Source organism: Castor canadensis, chromosome 13 (genome assembly GCF_047511655.1).
Source record: "Castor canadensis chromosome 13, mCasCan1.hap1v2, whole genome shotgun sequence".
Taxonomy (NCBI): domain Eukaryota; kingdom Metazoa; phylum Chordata; class Mammalia; order Rodentia; family Castoridae; genus Castor; species Castor canadensis.
In genome coordinates, this window is record NC_133398.1 from 38,144,930 (window position 1) to 38,165,686 (window position 20,757).

A 20,757-nucleotide genomic window follows, 5' to 3' on the forward strand; every position below is an offset into this window, starting at 1 on the left:
TTTCAAAGAATGTCTGCATTCCAAAAGAAACATAGCAAAGCAAAATAAATGAATCAAAAAGATTGAAGCATTAATGATGGAAAGCTGAGAATTAGAGCAGAGAGCAGACCCTTAAATCAAATATTATCAGTACCAGGCTACCAAAAACAAGTCGGGTGGGGGGGGAATTCATTTTTTCCAAAATGACTGATTCGTTTAGTCCTCTCTGACTTATCAAGTAAACATGATTAGGAATGTGACTATTCCTTGAAAAAACTGCCTCTGACCCAAATCTTAGCTTTGACAAAACAACGAGGGGCCTTTGGGAAAAGGCCAGGATTCTATGTATATATCCCAACCAGCATCTCAATTTGTGTGAAACAACCCCAGAAGGCACATAAGCCATGAGCTCTGAGCTCCACCACAAAGAACAGATCATTCTTGGGCCATTTACTATTTATGTTGTATGATAAATATGAGAGGAGTGGATTTTTAGAGCCACAGAAGGTTAGGATGTTAATCTTTGAGAAAGATTATCTTTGAGATAAGATACAGGGTATCTTATCAGAATTAGATCAGATCACAAGGTATGAAGAGTGAGTTTAGCTAAAGGGAATGCTCAAAACAAAGAGCTTACTTAGCAAGGTCCTTAGTAACATAATTCCTAGGACTTGCCAACCCTCAACTCTCTTCACTGTGATCTAGCCTCCAGAGTAGTTTTGTTTGGCTATCATTGTGTTTTTCTTTATAAAAACAACAACAACAACAACAACAAAAACACTATGAAAGTCTTTAGGCAGGGTAGCGCTCAAGATTATAACTCTTGACTTAGAATGATACACTTGTCATTGTCTGGGTGGGAGGATCTTGCTTAAGATCCTCCATTACACAGGAAACTGCTTTATTTATTTCTGAATTCCCAATGCCTATGACAGGGTTTTACTATGCCAAGCACAGGGCCTAGCACACAGAACTCAGTCCCCATGGAAAGAAAAAAGGAGTTAATGGCAGAGCTGAATTAGAATATGGGTCTCCCACTTTCTGATCTACTTCTGTTTCCATGACAACATGCTGCCTTCAAGTTCTAGGTTTCCTTCTAAACTGATGGCTTACAACCTGTTTTCATTGTAAAACTAAATTGGAAAACTCTCCCCAATTATATTTACTCATAATTTTCTGGGAACTCACTTAGGACAAAAACTGCCAAACTGTCAATATCTGATAGACACCTCTCTAGCATATGGACTGGTAGGGAGAAATACTGCTATGGTTCCAAGGCTGCCATGTTGGGATTCCTATTTGCCCTTCCAGTAAGAAAGCTGCCCTGGTCCTTGTACTAGTGATGGGCCTAGAGCACCACTGTCCAAAAGAAATATAATAATGTAAACCATATATGTAATTTTTAATTTTCTAGTAGCCACATAAAAACTAAAAAGAAACAGGTAAAATTAATCTTAATGTTTTATTTAATTTTCTAAATCCTAAATATCATTTCAACATGTAATCAATATAAAAATTATGAATTGTATACTTGTATTCTTTTTTTACTACTAAGTCCTTGAAAGCTCATATATCTTATGGGTACAGTACATCTCAAAATAGATTATACCTCAAGTATTCAACAGTTACATGTGGCCAGTGGCTATCATACTGGACAACACAGGTCTAGAAGTTTGAGGAAGGGGATGCTCTAGGTAGCCTTCAAAACTTAGCAGTAGATGCTCACTACAAAGAGCAGGCTATCATCTCAGCAGCAACAGAATGTCCTGTTTCTTTCACTCATCTTTTTAGCCACTCACTTTGATTCTACCTGGAAGCACATTTCCATTTTGTGACAGTTTCACAAGTGTCAAGGCCCCAACCTGCTGAGGCTGAGACCTTTTCTCCCTCAACCTGACCCTTTCTCAATAGCTACAGACCCTGTAGCTTTATATAGCTTCTTTCTAATACTCCAGAATAAACTTGGTTATTTCAACATAAGCTACCCCTTCACATGGAAGTCTTAAAGACCTTGCATAAACAAGAGCATAATCTCAATGTACCTGGATCAAAGGTACTGTACATAATAATGTAAAACGTTGTATTTGTTAAAGATTTTTCAGTTTACATGTGAGATAAGAAGAATTATGATTTCATGGAAGAGAAAAATAGAGCTTAGAAAGGCTAAATTAGACTTGACCAAGGTCACTGAGGAAGGTTAGGATTTAAAAGTGGGTTTTCACTCTACAAAGTTAGTGCTCTTTCACTACACATGCATGACATAAATAGACAAATCATATGCATGTATGCACACACTCAGGCTTTGAAAACTCAAGATGACTTTTATGTTTATACCCATATTCACAGATGAGAGGAATGAATTAATACATTAGATAGGACAGGATAGCCCCTCTTCCACACACAACCACACACACAGTGGAAGATGGAAATGTTTTCTGAATATAGATAAGAAGGTTACCTAAGTACATGCATAAATGTATGAAGGGACAGATGATCTCTATATATGAATGCACACGGAGGAAAAGATGGCTTATGTGTATTCATATAAGATGAATGAAAGAGATGTTTATATGTAATGTACATGCAGGAAAGGAACAGATAGGCAATTTATCAACACATATGGACACATCAAGAGGGAGAAACATTATCTGTACACAAGTATGCACACATCCAGTGGGGTAGATGGGTTATTTGTATACATACAGTAGAGTACCCAGGAGGAATGCATGGCCAGATTATCAGCACACAAACACGTGCATGTGAAGATTTTACCCCAGTGCTGAGTATGCTATTTTTCACTCATTGTAATGACTCCCACCAGCAAGTTGGCTCAAGCAGTTATGTAATTAATGTGGCTGCTCCATATTCCACCCACAAATGCTTTGCTTTTGTCCCTGCTGGTCGTTCAAAGTCAGTTATACACTCATTACCACTTACCTTGCTGCTGCAACCAAAATAAGGGTTAAGGAAATGAAAAGAAAAAAGCAAAACAAGACACATTAAAAAACACAAATTCTCAAGTTTTAGAATGCAAGTGCTGCCTTTAAGAGAAAATCCATTCAGAAGCAGTCCTTGCTTTGACAGAGAAGCCACAGGATGAACTTTCTCAGCCACAGTGCTGCTGCTTGCTCAACCAACAGAGCCAAGGAGCTATTATTTCCATTGCACCCAGCTGGAAGGCTCCACAGTGCAAAGTTGATGGTAGGAACAATGCCCAGCAGAGAAATTCCCTCAGTGAAGGCGGGGCAGTAGTCTCACTGCTGCAAATCTAGGAATCCAATCTGGTCCACACCTCTCTGTGCAGGGGGGATTCTGACGACCAGCCTGATGAGCTTAATAAAGGCAACAGTAGCCAAACTTCATGCAGTTCTAACTCAATCGATTCCGTGCTTTGAGACTGAGATGAAAGCAGGGCAGCTCCTGCTCCTGCTGCTGCTCCTCCTCCTCTCCAGCTGCTTCCTGCCTGCACCCAACCTCCCATAGGGCACCAACCCTCCTCACACGTTGCTGGCGCACACACCCCCTTCCCCAGCACACTCACGCGCGCACAACCCTTGCCAGCAAGCTCACACACACACCCTTCGTGAGTGTCTCTCCCTCTCGCTAAATATAGAGCCTACTCTCTCCCCTCTCCCATTTCCTTCCTTATTTCTTCTCTCCCCTTCTTTCTTCTCTGTCTACCCACCTCTCTCATGTCTGGGGTACAGATTATAAAGAGAGATGTAAAACGGCTTTATACTTTGAGATCCTTGTTTCAGGGGAAAACCAGAGCACAGCAAGAAACTGCTGTGGCACAATGCAAAGGAGTCTTCCCTTCTATGAAATAAACTCTATGTAGGTTTGTTTTGTACATATATATCATCTACAGTCAGCCTTTGGAGAAGCTGAAGGACAGGTAAGTGCCCAAGTGCAGTTCACACCAAACAGTGCCATATTCTCAGAGCACATATTCTCAGAGCTCTTTCTAACTAGCTACCACAAGCAAACCAATTAGAAATAAAAACTCCCTTAGACTATGCCAAGGTAATGACTAGAGCGAAGGGGAAGCTGATAGATTCTCAACTGCAGAATTCTAAGATAAACTCTCAAATGCAGAAGTCAGGACCAAAGATTATTTCGGAATCTAGAATTCAGAACTCTGTAACCTAAAGTGATACCACATTGACCAAAAGTTGTCTAAGGTTCAGTGCCCTGTTTTTACGATCCCAAATTTCCCAAGTCTTCTTTGCCAACAGCAGCCCTATCTCCCTGGAGACTTTGCTAGCCTCATGGCTCTCACTTGCCCTATTCCTAATAATTCAACGATTCTAGTTAGAATTTATGGGAAATTGAATGTCCTTATCTTCAAAGAGCACTCAAGTTGTCCACTGCAACATAATGTCCAAGTATAAGCTAGGGATCCTTGAAGTTGTGGAGCATAAAATGTCAAGTTCACGAGATATGTGATGCCTCTTTCCACTTTAGAAATATGGGTCAGGACAAACATGGCTTTTTGTACCTAGAGAACCTCAGAATCCTTCTCAGTATAGAACTCTGATCAGCCAGTAACAATCCAGTGAAGCCATTCCTCTCTACCTTCTCTGAGCCTGATCAAATGAGAAATCGCCGTTCTCCTCCTTATGCCTTAGACCAACAGCAGGTGGGCAAATTTGATTCACCCAGCATACCTAAACTAGGCTCTCAAATCTTGCAAGTTGTTTTCTGCAACAATCCTTGTGACAATCCATAATAGAACTTGGCCCCTTTAAGCCCAGGAATCAGCTGGTCTGTGGGGGCCATCCTAGAATCTGTCACTACAGAACATATAGTCCTATATGATGTATAAAAACAAGCTTTTAAATTAAAAATGATTTCCTTGGCTTATCCAATATCCTAAGGAGAAAGTGTTGATTTCAGAGCCAACATTTGCCTCCCTGCGCCTTCTTTCAATAACATTGCTTCCCCCTCAACCAAGGAAGAAAATTTAGACTCCAAGAGATGCTAAACAACCCATTTCTTAACCATCTACCTCATTATTCAGCCAACATTGACAGCAAAGCAAATACCTCCTAACCCAGTTGGGAGCTGGCTGGATGACAGAAAAGATAAGGGTTGACAGCAAAACTATAACCATATTGAAATACAGAGGAAAAAAATAACTTGAAAACTGTCAAATTTCAGTGGAAGTCACAGCCAATTTACAGTGGAGTTTCCCAGACTTGAGCCAGGAGAAAGAGGTAAAGGGTTTAAAACAAGAAGTACAGGGAAGGCTGATTAAATCATAATTCTTCCTACCCAACACATACACACCCCAACTCTGCAGCCAAGCATAAAGAGCCCAGAGCAGTGACTGGCTATCCGATTTGGTCCCAGTATTCTATGCAAAGTTCACCTGTCAAGACTGGGGAAGATGCCTCAGAGCTAAGACACTTCCTCAAGAACCTACTTCCTGTCTATCTCCCAGTGGCTCCAGGGCTTGGCTGAGGTCTCAGGTGCCATTCCAAAGCTTAATGGCATTGTCTTGCTCATCTGCCTACCCAAACATATTCAGGCCATCTTCTAAGCAGTTTGGACTTCCCAGAAAAACAAATGCTCAGACAATAGAAGATGAGTTTAGGACATGAGGCACAACAAATTTGCTACCTCTAGCTATAGTCTTCAACCTTCACAAGAGAGCTCACTTGGCTTTGACTGCAAATTATCTTTGTATCTTACTATCTTCCCATGTTTCAGCAGAAGCAAGAAGGAAAAGAAAGAAAACAAATGGGAAATAGCAATTAGCGTAAACTGGTAACAAGGTGGGGGGTGCACTCCACTGGCCACCATTCCACAGGGCCCACAGAATCCCAGACATCATATGACCAAAGAATAATCAGACCTTTGAGATCGGTAGGCCATTTCTGTTTCCTGAGCTATTTGAGAAAGAATGCAGCCCCTCTGTCACAGTGGGTGTAGCCCTTGAGAATCCTAGGTGGCTAAGAGGCTGGGGTGCTTTTTCAAGTAAGAAATAACACAGCACCCACCTCAGTTGGGAAGCTTCCTCAAAGCAGGACTGCTCAGGAGCTAGCTGGGCAGAGCTGAGAAAACAGATTGGGTTAAGATGGGAAAGGCATTTATCCAGAAGCTGTGAAATGCTCTCAACAGACATTCTCAAGGTCTGGTTCCCAATTTAAATCTTTGCAGGGATCTTTGCCTAGAGACAGATGAGTCAAGATGGAAATTCAACATGAGACACTGACGCTCACGCAGAGTTGTGGGCAGGTTCAGAGCAGCAGGAGCTCTAAAGGGGAGCTGAATGGGTGGGTTAGTCAGAAGACCACCTGGTGTACAAAATTCCTCTTCAACTAAAGCAACTAAGTGGTGTCAAAGGGATACTGGAGGAGGGCCTCACCAATCACAATTCTCCTCCTCATACAAATAGTCTAAGTCTCCCTGCAGTCAGATACAACTAGTTTGGAAGCAAATAATATGTCTATACTAAACCTGGCCTCCCTGTTCAGGTGTCACCACCTAACCCTCATGTAGGACCAGCAGGTGCCTATCATATCTTTCCATGTTGACAGTCATATACATAAGGTACAAAGGATGGAGGAACTCATATCTATCTTCTGCAGGAGTCAGCTTGTGATCATTTTCCTCCCCTACCATTAGGGAAAGCCAGAAGTAACATGACATGTGACCACACAACTGGGATTTGTTTCAGACATAAGGAAAATGGTTTGTTCTTGTGGCTAAGAAAGTCTTTCCCCCCCTATAGAATTATGCTCTGCTGAAACTACTCATAAACTATACACAAGCAGAGAATGATGGGGCAATGGGAGGTAATTCTCCTTCTTCCCTCAGGAATAAGACACCTTAGGGGAATGATGAACCTGGCAGAGATGTGCTAACTTTACTGATATGCTAAGACATAGCTGCCATGCAGCCTAAATCAGACCTGACAAGCTGCAAAGCAAGCCTAAGGAACCACGAATAGCTGACAAATCTTAGTCCTACAATCAGGTCAAGCACCATCCCTGATTAGCAAAACCTTGAGCATAAACTGCCAATAAACAAAGTCCTAATCTATTCCAAACCTATAAAAATGAGAGAAAGGATGATTTAAAAGTCAGTGGCTATTTGTGGTGGGAAGGATCCAGTGGTACCAAAGGGTTGGTTCCTGGGATGATCCTGAGAGGACATATGATTAGAAGACACCACAGAAATGGCACTGTAGATGAAGAGGAAGATAGCCTTGAAACAGGATTGCAAAACACGGTAAACTGTCAATTAAAAGCTGTAACCTCGGACAGAGCTGTGAGGAAATGCCCATTAGAGCCATGCAAAAGTTTGGGACAGAGATGAAAGGCACCATGCAGAGATAAGCACCCATTCCTGCCTTCCTTTGTCTCCACTTGTAAATAAACTTTCCAAAGCAGGACTCCCCTGCTGTTCTTATCTAAACCTTAGGTCTCTAACCCACTACTAGCCCTACTTTATGGGAGAGCACATTCCTTGTAACCTGATGCCCTGCACTGCCTTTTAAATATCCTGTGAATCCTTTGTTCAGGGCTCAGACACAGGTACATGTCTGGGCCTGTTAGAGTAAAATTAAAATCTGAGTTCTCCATTCCTCCGAGTGTCGCTTGGTTTCTCCTCTGACTATATTGCCACAACAAAGAAACTGAGAAATTACACAAATGTTGCTACCAACATGGCATTCTGCTGACAAGTTTCTCTGCAGCCTTGCCTCCTAGTTAGCCAGGGAGAGTTACTTATAAATCCTCCTTTTTCTACACTAAGATAGTAAATGAGGCCAGAGGGTCACTTTTTAAATAGGAAAAGTTGGCACTGAAATGAGCAAACTTTTCCTTCCTTCTACTTGGAGCTCCAATACTACCAATTAAAAATTATGTCATGGTACTCATGGCTTCTTGAATCACTCTAGTTCTCTCCACTCTCACTATATCAATGGGCTGGTTCAGAGAATGATCTTGTGAAGACATGTGACTAGAAGATGCCCTAAAATGGCCCTTGATGTGGATTCAGGGAAAAGCTTTATGTGATTTTCTCTAACTGTGCAAGCTTCTTCTTAATGCTTTCATTAGTGGAAAAAAAAAACAAAAAACAAAGTCCTCAGGACTGCCCAACTAAACCATTAGATTTTCAGCTTGTACTGCCAAAGGTTGGGTTCTTATATACATTTTAGGACCAAATGATTAAAAACTCTTAATAAAGGCAGTTTACATGTTACTGCCGTTTCATATAAGCCTGGTCAAAAGTCACACCTTCTAGATGTAGGACTAAGGCAGGTCCTGAACTAGTATCTATTTATGTATATACTCAACCAACCCAAAGATGGCCTTAGTCTCTGTAACCATATGTTGGGGCTTCTCTAAAGAAAACCCCAAATTTGAAATTTTTTTAAAAATTTATTTAAAATTTGAAATTTCATGGAGAAAAGCACATCTTATACTAAAAGGAAATTAACTGACTTGATATGGATCAAATATCCGCTTTAGGCCTTTGTGGCTTGTTCTGAGATGTGTCTTAGGACAAATCCAAATCTAGAGCATTCTCTTGTTTTAGGTCCCTGTTTCTGTAAGCTTTTAGAAAAAAATGTCCCTAGCCATCATGTAAATCTTACCTGCAGCAATGCGATGCGAGGCGAGCAGGGCAACGCGCCGGGGATGCTAATGCCCAGAGCCCATGTAAATCTCAAGTGTCTTGAGACTCAATGAAGGCATCCAAAAGATGTCTATAGGATTCTCCATATATGGAACACTGAGTTATGTACAGAAAGCTAACCAATGTACTAAAGGCAAGAGCAAGCTTAGGGAGACCTATTCTTAGTTAAGGATCTCTAACAGAGTAACAGGGAAGCATGGTAGGGAGAAAGGGAAGCACTTGACTAGATGAATCCAGAGAGCAAGTCAGACTTAGCCTGGAAAGCAATGAACACCGACAATAAGCCTACTGTTGGTGTTGCCATGGATGTTTCACATACCAAGCTGTCAGCTTACTCATATCAATCCCACAGAGGTTATTTCTTTCATATATTCTAATTCTTCATTCAGTTACAGAATCCCTGCAAAACCCTTTGTCCTTTTGCCACATAGCCACCAAGTCTGATCTGTTTTACCTTTCTACCTATTAAATCTAGTTCCTTCTGTTACAATCCTGAGTTCAGGCTTCATTACTTCTCACTTGAACTACTGCAAAATATTTATCCTCCCTAGGCACCCTTCTTCCGGAAACACCTCCTAATCACCCCTTCCTACTATGATCTATTCTACCCACTTGAAGGGGGAATATTTCTAAAATGTAAATAGATTTTTATCACTACTTTTGTCAAAATCCTTCAGTGAATACAGTCAAGAAAAAGTTCCATAGCATATTATCAAATTTCTTTCTTGATCTGTCCATGTTTAAGGGAATGCATCATCCCAATATCCTAAATTTGGTCAAACCAAACTCTTTCTACTCACTGAATGGGCCATCCCATCCTTTCTATTTCTAGAAGGCACTAAAGTACCATCAGAGTGTCAGCATCAGGATGGTGAGAAGGGAGGCTAGAAACTTTGTCAAGCACTTTTTCAGAAAAAGCTTAGGGGATGGAGGTGTGGCTCAAGTGGTACAGTGCCTTCCTAGCAAGTGTGAGGCCCTGGGGGAGGGAGGGAGGAAAGAAGGAAGGGAGGAAGGAAGGGAGGAAGGGAGGAAGGCAGGGAGGGAGGGAGGGAGTGAGGAAGGAAGGGAGGAAGGAAGGGAGGAAGGAAGGGAAGAAGACTTGGGAGATGGGCACAGTGGCTACCACTTATAATCCTAGGTACTCAGGAAGCACAGACTGTGGTTCAAGACCAGCCCTGGCAAAAAGTTAGCAAGACCCCATCTCAATAAAAAAAGGTGGGCAAGATGGTGTATGCTTGTCATCCTAGCTACACTGTTAACTAGGAAGGTCCAGATTGGCCTGGGCAAAAAATACGACTCTATCCTAAAAATAGCTAAAGCAAAAAGGGTCAGGGACATGGCTCAAGTAGTAGATTGCCTGCCTAGCAAGTTCATGGCCTACATTCAAATTTCAGTTCCACAAAAGAAAAAAAAAATGTAATTAAAGCAACAAAAACTACTTTGGTACTCACTAAGCCCATTATAGGCACCCCCACACCAAATTCATATTTTAATAGTTTAACTCCCAAGATATAGTATTAAGAGGTAGGGTCAGCTGAGGTGAATAGATCATGAAGACAGAGCCTTCATAAATAGGATTTAGTACTCTTATAAAATAGGTCCAAGGGATCTCTTTTAGCCCTTCCACCATCTAAATCTGCCAGTGCATTGATCTTGAACTTTTCAGCCTCCAGAACCATGAGAAATAAATTTCTGCTGTTTATAAACCACCCAGTTTATGATATTTGGTTCTGGCAGCCAGAATGGGCTACGACAAACTGTGTCTCCTACTCCCCAAAGTTGTACATTGAAGTCCTAACCCTCACTATCTCAGAATGTGACCTTATTTGGACATGAGGTCTTTACAGAGGTAAACAAGTTAAAATGAGAGCATTAGGGCAGGCCCTAATCTGATATGATTGGTATACCAGACATGGTAGCTCATACCTATAATCCTAGCACTTAAGAAGTTGAGGCAGGAAGATTGCAAATTCAAGGCCAACATTGAAGATATAACAAGATCATGTCTCAAAAAACAGGGGACAGAATTTGGTCTCAAAGACATGCACAGAGAAAAGATATAGGGAGAAAATGGCTATATACAAGCCAAGGAAAGAAGAACACACATTCTTCATAGCCCTCAGAAGGAACCAACCCTGTCAACACCTTAATTTTGGATTTCTACCCTCCAGAACTACTGAGATAAGAAATTTCTGTTGTTTAGCTACCCAGCCTCTGGTACTTTGTTCTGGCAACCTTAGCAAACTAAAACAGAACTTTTCAAAATTACTAATTCCACAAAAAATAATGAATGAGCTTACTTCTATTAATCTTAGCTACTTGGGAGGCTGAGATCATGAGGATAGTGGTTTGAGGCCAGTCCAGGTAAATAATAGTTTGTGAGACCCCATCTTCAACATAACCAGAGCAAAATGGAATGGAGGTGTGGCTCAAGCAGTAGAGCTCCTACTTTACAAGCATGAAGCCCTGAGTTCAAACCCCAGTCCCATCAAAAATAACAGTAACAACAATAATAACAGGATGAATACCAATTAAGTACCTAGGTATTCTATGAGGCATGGTGAAAAGATAAGATCCTTGCCCTGTGTAAGTTTATAAACATAGTGTGGAAACATTACAGCATAAGGCAATTGTTATGCCCATATTACATAGTCTGAGGGAAAGCAGTCAGTGTCAAATTTTGTGCTTGAGTGACTAGAAGTGGTATTTACTGAGAAAGGAAATACAATGGAGGTGGAGGAGAAAGGTAAGATGATGATTACAGTCTGGACATGGTGTATGAGGTGCCTATGAACATTCAGGTGACCATATCCACAGGCAATTGGATGTGTAAGTCTAGAACTCACAAAAGATGACTGAGTTAAAAGATTGCAATTTGGGATTCATCAATTACAGGTAAAAACATGGGGGAGATTATCTAGAGAAGAGAATGAGAAAGAGAAGAGAGCCTGTGAATCATCAACTTTTAAGGAGCAAGCAGAGGAAGAGAAATGCTGTTAAGGAAACAAAGATGGAGCTGTCAAAATATATGAAAAAGACTTGAAGGGAAAGATATCACAAATGCCAAGAAGGAAGAGTGTGTTAGGGAGAAACCAGTCAACAGTTTTTAATCTCACCTGTCATAAAGAAACACTCCAGGGTGCTGGTTTTCATCTAGAATGACCTCCTAACTTGTCATCTTTGGCTATTTATGTCTGAATGTCCTCAGGTATGTACTGAATAAACACATTTTCTTAGCATGTTTGAAGATGACAATCAGCACAGGGGATTGGAAGCCTAAGGAATCCTTTTGATCCCTGTGACTCCAGGAAGTCTTATTTTATATATTAGGGTAGTAGTTTAGAATATGCCCATTTTGAAATTAGTGGTAAGTCTCAGATGTATTTTTGTTTGTTTGTTTGTTTTGTTTTGTTTTGTTGGTGGTACTGAAATTTGAGCTCAGGGCCTCACACTTATTAGGCAGGTGCTCTTACTACTTGAGCTACTCCACCAGCCCTCAGCTGCATTGTTGAATACAACTTGGCTCTTACAAGGAGCTATGGATCTTTGTGATGACAATGTGCTTATAAACATAGGATTCAGGTTATTCCTTGATTTCCAACTCTCTAAGCTATGATACTTTATTTCTTGGACATTTCCTGACACTTAATAACAAGTGCTAACTTAGTATATGCTGGGAAATCCTCTGATAAGAATTCTCTGACCACCTAACCCAACAGGCTTACTTTCTATTTTTAAAGTTCTAGGGCAACTATATTCTCTTACAAGAGTTAATCATTCCTTTTGCAATCAATTACTTATGGCCTTGTAATACCACTTCATATTTAAAAGTGTTTATTCCTCAAAACTTTGCTGATTATCTACTAAATATCTGGAGCTGCTAGGAATTATCAGTTCCTAAACCAAGTGCAATCTAGAAAAGGAGTTAAAGCCTACATATATGCAAGGAAAATGCAAACAGAAAGCAGAAGTAACAGGAAAATAAGAAAGAAGGAAATAAAGGATAGGATCTCTGAATCCCTGAACTTAGTTTTTCTACCTTTAGCTATCAGGCCCACCAAGGCATATTAGGCAGATAAGGTACTTAAAAGGTCAACATGGTTTTTGGGGGTTTTTTTGTTTGTTTTTTTTCTTTTTGGTGGTACTGAGGAAGAATCCAGGGCCTCACACTTGCTAAGCAGGCACTCTACACTTGACCCACTCCACCAGCCCATTTTTTTGTGTAGGTAAATATTTTGAGATAGGGTCTCACTTGTTCCCCTCCCCCAGATTAGCCTGGAACCTTGATCCTCCTGATCTCTACCTCCCGAGTAGCTAGGATTATAAGCATGAGCTACCAGTGCCTACAAGAGATCAATGTTTACACTTAATTCCTAATACTTTCTGCCTGACTTCCTACCTTGATAAGCCAGGATGGGCCAAAAAATCTCTTTACAGACTATAAAAGCAAAAATAAATAAACTAGTTAAAACTAAAAAGTTTCTTCACAGTAAAGGAAACAAGAAACAAAATGAAAAGGTAACCTATAGACTGGGAAAAATATTTATAAACCACATATCTGAGAAAGGGTCCAATATTTACAATGAACTTTTACAACTCAACAGCAGAAAAATAATCTAATTTTAAAAATGGGCAAAGGATCTAAATAGACATTTCTCCAAGAACACATAAAATAGTCACAGGTATATGAAAAAATGCTCAACTAATCACTAAAACCACTAGACAATACCACCTCAAACCAATTAGGATAGCTATCATCAAAAAGACAGGAGATGACAAGTGTTGGAGAGAAAGTAGCAAGAAGGAAACCCTGGTACACTGCTGGTGGAATGTTGATAGAGATAGCTGGTATGGGAAACAGTAGAGAGGTTTCTAAATAAATTTAAAATATCTGGGCACCCAGTGGCTCATGCCTATAATCCTAGCTACTTGGGAGGCTGAGATCAGGAGGATCATGACTCAATGCCAGCCTGGGTAAATAGTTTGAGGAACGCTATCTCCAAAATAACCAGACCAAAATGAACTGGAGGAGTGGCTCAAGCAGTAGAGTGCCTCCTTTGTAAACATGAAGCCCTGAGTTTAAACCCCAGTCCCACCTAAAATAAAATAAAGTAAAAATTAAGTTAAAAAAAAAAAGAAATTTAGAATTGCCATATGACTCAGAAATCCCTCTTCTGGGATACACCCACCCCAAAAAGATGAAATCACCACCTCATAAATGTATCTGAACAGCCATTTTGGTTGTAGTGTTTTCACAATAGCCAATGTATGTAAGTGTCTGTGGTTGTACCAATAAAGAAAATGTGGTAGTCGCGCGTTTGAAATACACATACAATTGAACAAAAAAAGATTTAAAAAACCTAAACACAAAGGAAAACAGAGAAGAGACAGCTAAGAGAAATATACAGAGATACACAAATATAAAGATAAGGAATAAAAACAATGGTGAGGGATGAAAATGGGAAGATGCAGGTCAAAGGATATAAAATAGCAGATATGTAGGATGAATAAGTCTAGAGATCTAATGTACAGCATGAAGAACATAGTTAATAAAATGGAATATTTGAGATTTTTGTCAAATATCTAGATTTTAACTGTTCAATTGTTTCACTATAGCAACCATTTTATGATCTATACATATTATATAACATCACAATGTAAACCCTAAATATACAAAATAAAAGGTTTTTTGTTTTGTTTTAAAAACCTCTTTAACACAAGACCAATTCAAAAAGTAGGTCAAGCAGTCTATAACTTAACTCCCTGGGTCCACATGCACATTCTGAATTTCTCCCAGTGCAAAAAGGAAGTATATAAAAGAGTATCAAAGACCCAAAGCAGTTTTCTCAACCGCCTTTTCATGTCCTCGTTTATTACAACTGTCAGAGCTCCTGCCTCCAACAAAATAGCCCACTTAGCTGGGCACTAGTGGCTCATGCCTATAATCTTAGCTACTTGGGAGGCTGAGATCAGGAGGATCATGGTTCAAGTCCAGCCCAAGCAAAATAGTTCTCGAGACCCCATCTCTAAAAATAACCAGAGTAAAACAGACTGGAAGTATGCTCAAGAAGTAGAGTGCCTGTTTTGCATGCATGAAGCCCTGTGTTCAAATCCTAGTCCCACCAAAACAAAACAAAAAAGCAGCCTACTTAGAGTGCCAATTGTTTGGGTCAAGAATGAGAGGGAAGCCTTCAGCAACCCCTAAAGGTTAGTGTGAGTGAATAGTATGTATTTAAAAGACAGATAAAATGTACAAGAATTTGAGAAAGGAAAATATTTCTACCTTTAGAGGTAGTTTAGATGGAAATTATGGAGGGTTCTCTGTAGGAGGTGATATCTAAGATTGATTTTAATGCTGGATAATATTTGAATATGTGAGAAATGAAAAGAAGAATGGCATTCTAGGCAGACATGAGATGAATTTTTGAATGGAAAAAAAAGGAAGGTTATTTTGTTTGAAAGGAAAGGAAATTAACATTTACTGAAAGCTAACATGTGAGGCCCTACTCTATATGCATTATATAGTGAATGGGTATGATATCCATTCACAGAAGAAGAAAAAACTATGTTTCCAAAAAGCTGGGTGACTTAAGCCAAATACTATATTGTCAATAAGTGGTGAAGCCATATTTTATATTCAGGGTCTGGCTGATGCCAAGGCCCAACTGCACAATGTGGCTGCTGGACTGACAAAAGGCCTCTGTTGGAAAAGTATGTTGAGCCAAGACATAAGTGATTATGGATTTCAGGCCATAAAGTTGAAGTTATAATGTAACTATCAATGAAAAGAAAAATTAATTTTTGAAGAAAAATTTTATTTATTCACTCACTCACATATTCATTAAGAGCTTGCTGGGTGTCAGGTACCAGGGAAATAAAGTTGGATACAGTCCCTATTCTGTTATCGATGTTTTTTTCACTTAGCTTTTAAACTTTTTATTGAACTATAATATATATACATATATTTTAAAGTTATCAAAACAGCTTGGGTTTTTGGTTTGTTTTTTGGCAATACTGAGGTTTGAATTCAGGGCCTTGAACTTGGTAGGCAAGTACTGTACCACTTGAGTCACAAACCCACAAAAAGTGCATTTTTACATCAATGTAGGCAGAACACAGACAAGAAACAGTACCTCTGGAACTCCAGAAGCTTTCTTGGACTCACATCTAATTGGTATCAACCTTCCTCCCCCAAAGGTAATCACTATCTAGATGTCTGACACCACAGATTCCTTTTTGTTTTTGATGTAAAAAGAATCATTTAGTATAGATTCTTTTAAGAAACACACAAGCTCAAAGGTTATGCTTACATAGTTCCAGGACAATATGATAAAGATCAAAGTTGATTATATGTGAAATGCTATACAAAGAAAAAAATGAACTCCTAACACTACCTGGGACTATAGTGAAGATGTCAAAACATGTGATGTCTAAGTAGAGCTGGGCATAAGTGGTAGCCATCACCAATGCTCTGTCTAAAAGATCTATCTTGGAGTGGCATATACAATGAATATGAAGAAAAGAAAACAAAAGCAAGGAAGGCTGTTACTCTAAGCAGTAAAGAGAACCTGGACACAGAGGAAAACAAAGAGACAAAGAAAGCACAGAAAGAAAAAGAGCAAAATCTGGTAGATAATCTAAGTGGGAGGCAAGAGAGAAGGAAGAATGAAAAGTCACACCATGATTCTGAGTGGGCATCTAGCAGAATGATGGGGACATTAATACAAATAGAGAATAAAGGAGTAGGCCCAGGAGGGAAGTTTTAAACACTGGGAAATTGTGGTGAACATAACTAATAAAAAGCTAAATGTGGAGGATAGAGCCTAAGGAAAAACGAAAGAGCTAGACGTCTAGATTTGGGAGTTATCTGCTTAGGAAAGCTAGCTGGAAGTCTGTGGCTGTTTATTAACACAGTACTTTTCACACAGTAGTTTGAAGATTCTTTTTTTAAAATTATTTTATTTATTTATTTATTTATTTTGGTGCTACTAGGGCTTGAACTCAAGATTTCATGTTTACTAGGCAGGCACTCTACCACCTGAGCCACTCTACCAGCTCTTTTTCAATTTGAATATTTTATTTATTTGTTTGTTTGTTTATTTATTTATTGTAGCACTAGGGTTTGAACTCTGAGCCTCACACTTGCTGGTAGGCGCTCTTACCACTCAAGCCGCTCCACCTACCTTTAACTGGAGATTCTTATAGAATACAGGTTATGGAGATTTGAGATTAAATGAGATATCTGAGAAGCTAGGGGGTATGGCTCAGTGGTAAAAGGCCAGCATGCATATGCCATTGGACTGAGAGAGAGAGAGAGGGACAGACAGAGACAGACAGACAGATAGACACAGACCTGAGGGGAATACTGTAGAAAAGGACAGGAATAGAAAAGCAGTCAAGTGAGATGAGAAAGGAAAAAAAAAAAAAAAAAGTGAGCATCTTAGAATAGGGAAAGCAAGAAAATAGGAAACTACAAGGAGTTTTCTAAAAGCACTATGAAATGCTATAGAAAAAATGAGAATGAAACCAAAAAAAGTGTCTGAGAAGTAGTCTTTAAATATGTAACTGTTACATATTTGTATCTCCCCTCTAGTCTATAAACTCCTGAAGGATAAGAAAATATATTACAAATAGCCCCAACAGTACCCAGTGGTGCTAACTTACTAGTCAATTAAAAAAAATAAAATAATTACATTAGTTGCTTTCTTGTGGATCATTTTACCAAGGAGATTTTCTCTTACCGAGGAACAGAGCTTTTTTCCAACCACTGTCAGATGTTCTCATTGGCTAGATGGTCAAACAAGCAGCCGACGTCAAGATAAGGTGGTAGAGCAAGAAAGGTCAGTTTGGTTACTATGTGGAAATAAGTAATTTTGTAGAAAGCTATCAATCTGACTTATTCCATTAGAGCTAAGCACCTCCCTTTATTGGTACTGTGCCCAGAAAATTGTTACCAGCTAGAACTCAAGCCTGCTGCCAATATCTGACTCCAGACAGGTTAATGATATCATGGCGTCCCTCAGAGGTGGGAGTGGTGGAAACACTTTGTTTAAAAGACTTCAGCTTAATCCTAAAGAAATCACTAAAGTATACACCCCCCTTATCCACAGGGGTTACATTTCTAAGATCCTCTAAAGGTGATTTAAGCCATGGATAGTGCTAAGCCTTTTTTATACTGCTTTTTCCTGTATATACATACATACCTATGAATAAACTTTCACCTTTTCACTTAAAGGAAAGCATTTCACTGCTTCTCTTTGGCATAGTCAATTTGCCAGCACTACTACTCTTCCACTTTAGTGCCATTATTAAGTAAAATAAGAACTATCTGAACACAAACAATGCAATGCTATGACATTTGCCAGATGGCTACTAAGCGACTAACAGGCACGTAGCAAATACAATATGGATACATTGGACAAAAGGTTGACAGAATAGGAAGGTATGATATTCACTGTGCTGCTCAGAATAGCATATAATTTAAAACTTATGCTTACTTCTGGAATTTTCCATGTTATATTTTCAGACTCAGGCTGATAACAGGTACCTGAAACCACAGAAAATCAAATTGTGGAAAAGGGGCCCTACTATATTGTCATCCACTTAGTTTCACCTTTCAAATTTCTTTCTACCTAAAACTTTAATTATTATCCAGTTGGGTTCCCAAGACAAATAATTCAATTTAAAATTGGGCAAAGTCTTTGAACAGGTATTTCTCAAAAGAAAATATGCAAATGTTAAACAAACACATAGAAAGATGTTCAACATCATTAGTTATTAAGAAAATATAAATCAAAACCACAGTGAGATGCCACTTTAACATCCACAAAGATGGCTGTAATTTTAAAAAGAGAGAGAGACAATAATAAGGGTTGACAAGGACATGGAGAAATTGGAACCCTCATACAACCACTTTTTATTTGTTGTAAAATAACACACCCACTTTGGAAAAAAAGTCTGGCATTTCTCAAGTGGTAAAGAGGCAATAGGACTGCTGGAAGGTATGTTCACTTGTACATTTTAAAATGGTGAGTTTGGGACTGGAGGTGTGGCTCAAGTGGTAAAGCACCTGCTTTGCAAGTGCAAATCCCTGAGTTCAAACCTTAGTCCCACCAAAACAAACAAACAAAAATCCAAATAAAATGGTGAGTTTTATGTTACATCAATTACATCTCAATAACAAAATATTTGTTATAAAAACAAAATGAAAGCATTGAGACTCCCCTTTTTAAGCCACTGAGGGGAAATGATGCAGAAGTAGGATAGAATGAGAAGGTTGGAAGAGCACACAAAGCATGGTATCTGTGTCTCTATCTAAAAATAGTTACAGGAAGTAGAAGTTTCAAGGAGAGGGGGGACTATAGGTGACTGATAAAGAAGAAAATCTGGTAATTAAAAAAAATTGCTTAGGGCTGGGGGTGTAGCTCAATAGTGGAGCACTTGCCTAGTATGCCTAAGGTCCTGGGTTCAATCCCCCAGCATTGAAAAAAAAAAAAAACCAGTTAAATCCCAAAGTAATCATGGTCAAGTATGATCTCTTGTTTTTTAGAGATTTCTTAAGAAAAACTGTTTCCTTCCTTTCCACAAAGTAACTCCCCAAAACGCAAGAAAAGTAGCTTCAATACTCTACACCCTTTTCATTTATCCTGTCAACAAGTATTTATAGAGCACCTATTATATGTACAAGACAGCTTGTACCTTGTCCTTCCCTCACTCTGAACATAAGTGAAACTCCTACTCTTAATTCTTCTATTCAAAGAAGGAATGACTTTACTTTTTGTACATCTAAAGAATCCAATCACATTTTGTGGGTTCAGGATTGATTTGGGGAGCATGGGAACCAAATATAGGACATAAAATAGGTGGTGGAATGAGAGGTGAAATCTTTTAGTTAGGAGATGCTGATGGAAGTAAGTATCCAAGAAAAAGTTGGAAATAGAAGTCTGTAAGAGAGAGAGATCAAGGCGAGGTATACAAAAGGAAGGAGCAATCCACCTATTAGGAGGTTGCTGACATAACGAATGGAATTTCATAGGAAGAATGTATAGTGTTATACGAAAAGATCGAGGAAAGAACCCTGGGAAGACCGACATTTAAGAAGTGAGCAAGGAGAAAAATCAGAAAGGGAAGACTGAAAAGAGACCAGAGAAGAAGAGAGCAGGGTACAGTTTCCTAGCAGTCAAAAAAAAGAGAGAGGCCAGGTGTGGTGATTCATGCTGTAATCCCAGCATTTGGGAGGCTGAGGCAAGAGGATCAGAACCTACTCTATATAGAGAGGCCTTGCCTCAAAAAAAAAAACAAAAATAGGAGAGAGTGCTCAAAAAGTGTCATATACTGCAGAGAGGTCCAATACGATAGAGACTGAAAAGCAAGCACAATGTTAGTCAACTAGCAGCTCAATGACAACCTTGACAAATGCAATTTTAATGAAACAACAATGAAATCCCCTGAAACAAACCTTCCTCAAGTATATTCCTTAGAAAATGAGTCCAACACAGTGCTTCTCTAAAACAGAGTTTCATGGTCAGTGAAGCAAGCTGCAATAATGCTGTACAGGCTATATTCCTTCCTTGAAGAATTCAAATTTAAGTATATTCAAGTTTCTGAGAAATCCTGTGTTTGATACCCCACCCCAAATTGATCTGTTGCTGTTACACTCTACTGAACTGAGTGTTTCCCAAATTTCCTTGATCATGGAATCCTTTCTCACTTGACACTTGTTAACACAAGTCTAGACTGGAGTCCTGTGGAACACAATTCGAAACCAGAGAGTTCTAAGATTATAGTGGCAGACAACATTTAAAACACAGATTTTGGAGTTAAATGGATCCAAATTTGTATCTCAGTTCTACTCTTACTACCTGAATGATCCTGGATAAGTTTCTCCCTTTGTGAACTCAGGGCCTCACGCTTGCTAGGCAGGTGTTCTTACCGCTTGAGCCACTCCACCAGCCCATGTTTCTACTTTTTTAAACAGTCAGTTCCTTAACCTAGAGAATGGTTCTATTAAAGAAGCCTAGTTCATAAAATTATTATGGAAAACTCATAGAGTAATGCATATAAAGCACCTGGCATAATGCCTGAGACATAGATATGGTAGCATTCAATAAATGTAGTTACTTTGAGTCGGGC

General features: G+C 39.3%; 1 protein-coding gene across 22 annotated transcripts in view; it reads right to left on the reverse strand.

The window, feature by feature from the left end:
• Nucleotides 1–20,757, reverse strand: part of Unc13b (unc-13 homolog B) — a 197,953-nt gene that overhangs the window by 56,597 nt on the left and 120,599 nt on the right. For 8 of the 22 annotated variants that reach the window (XM_074051530.1, XM_074051526.1, XM_074051527.1 and 5 more), the window contains exon 1: nt 2,917–3,412. The exons of 13 other annotated variants lie outside the window; for them this stretch is intronic. Coding sequence is in view for 1 of the 9 variants with exons in the window: in XM_074051537.1 (XP_073907638.1) it covers nt 3,272–3,460 (189 nt within the window). In the remaining 8 variants the exon portion in view is untranslated. Of the gene's footprint in view, nt 1–2,916; nt 3,549–20,757 lie in introns of those variants that run through there. One more of the 22 variants, XM_074051537.1, reaches the window with a different exon arrangement.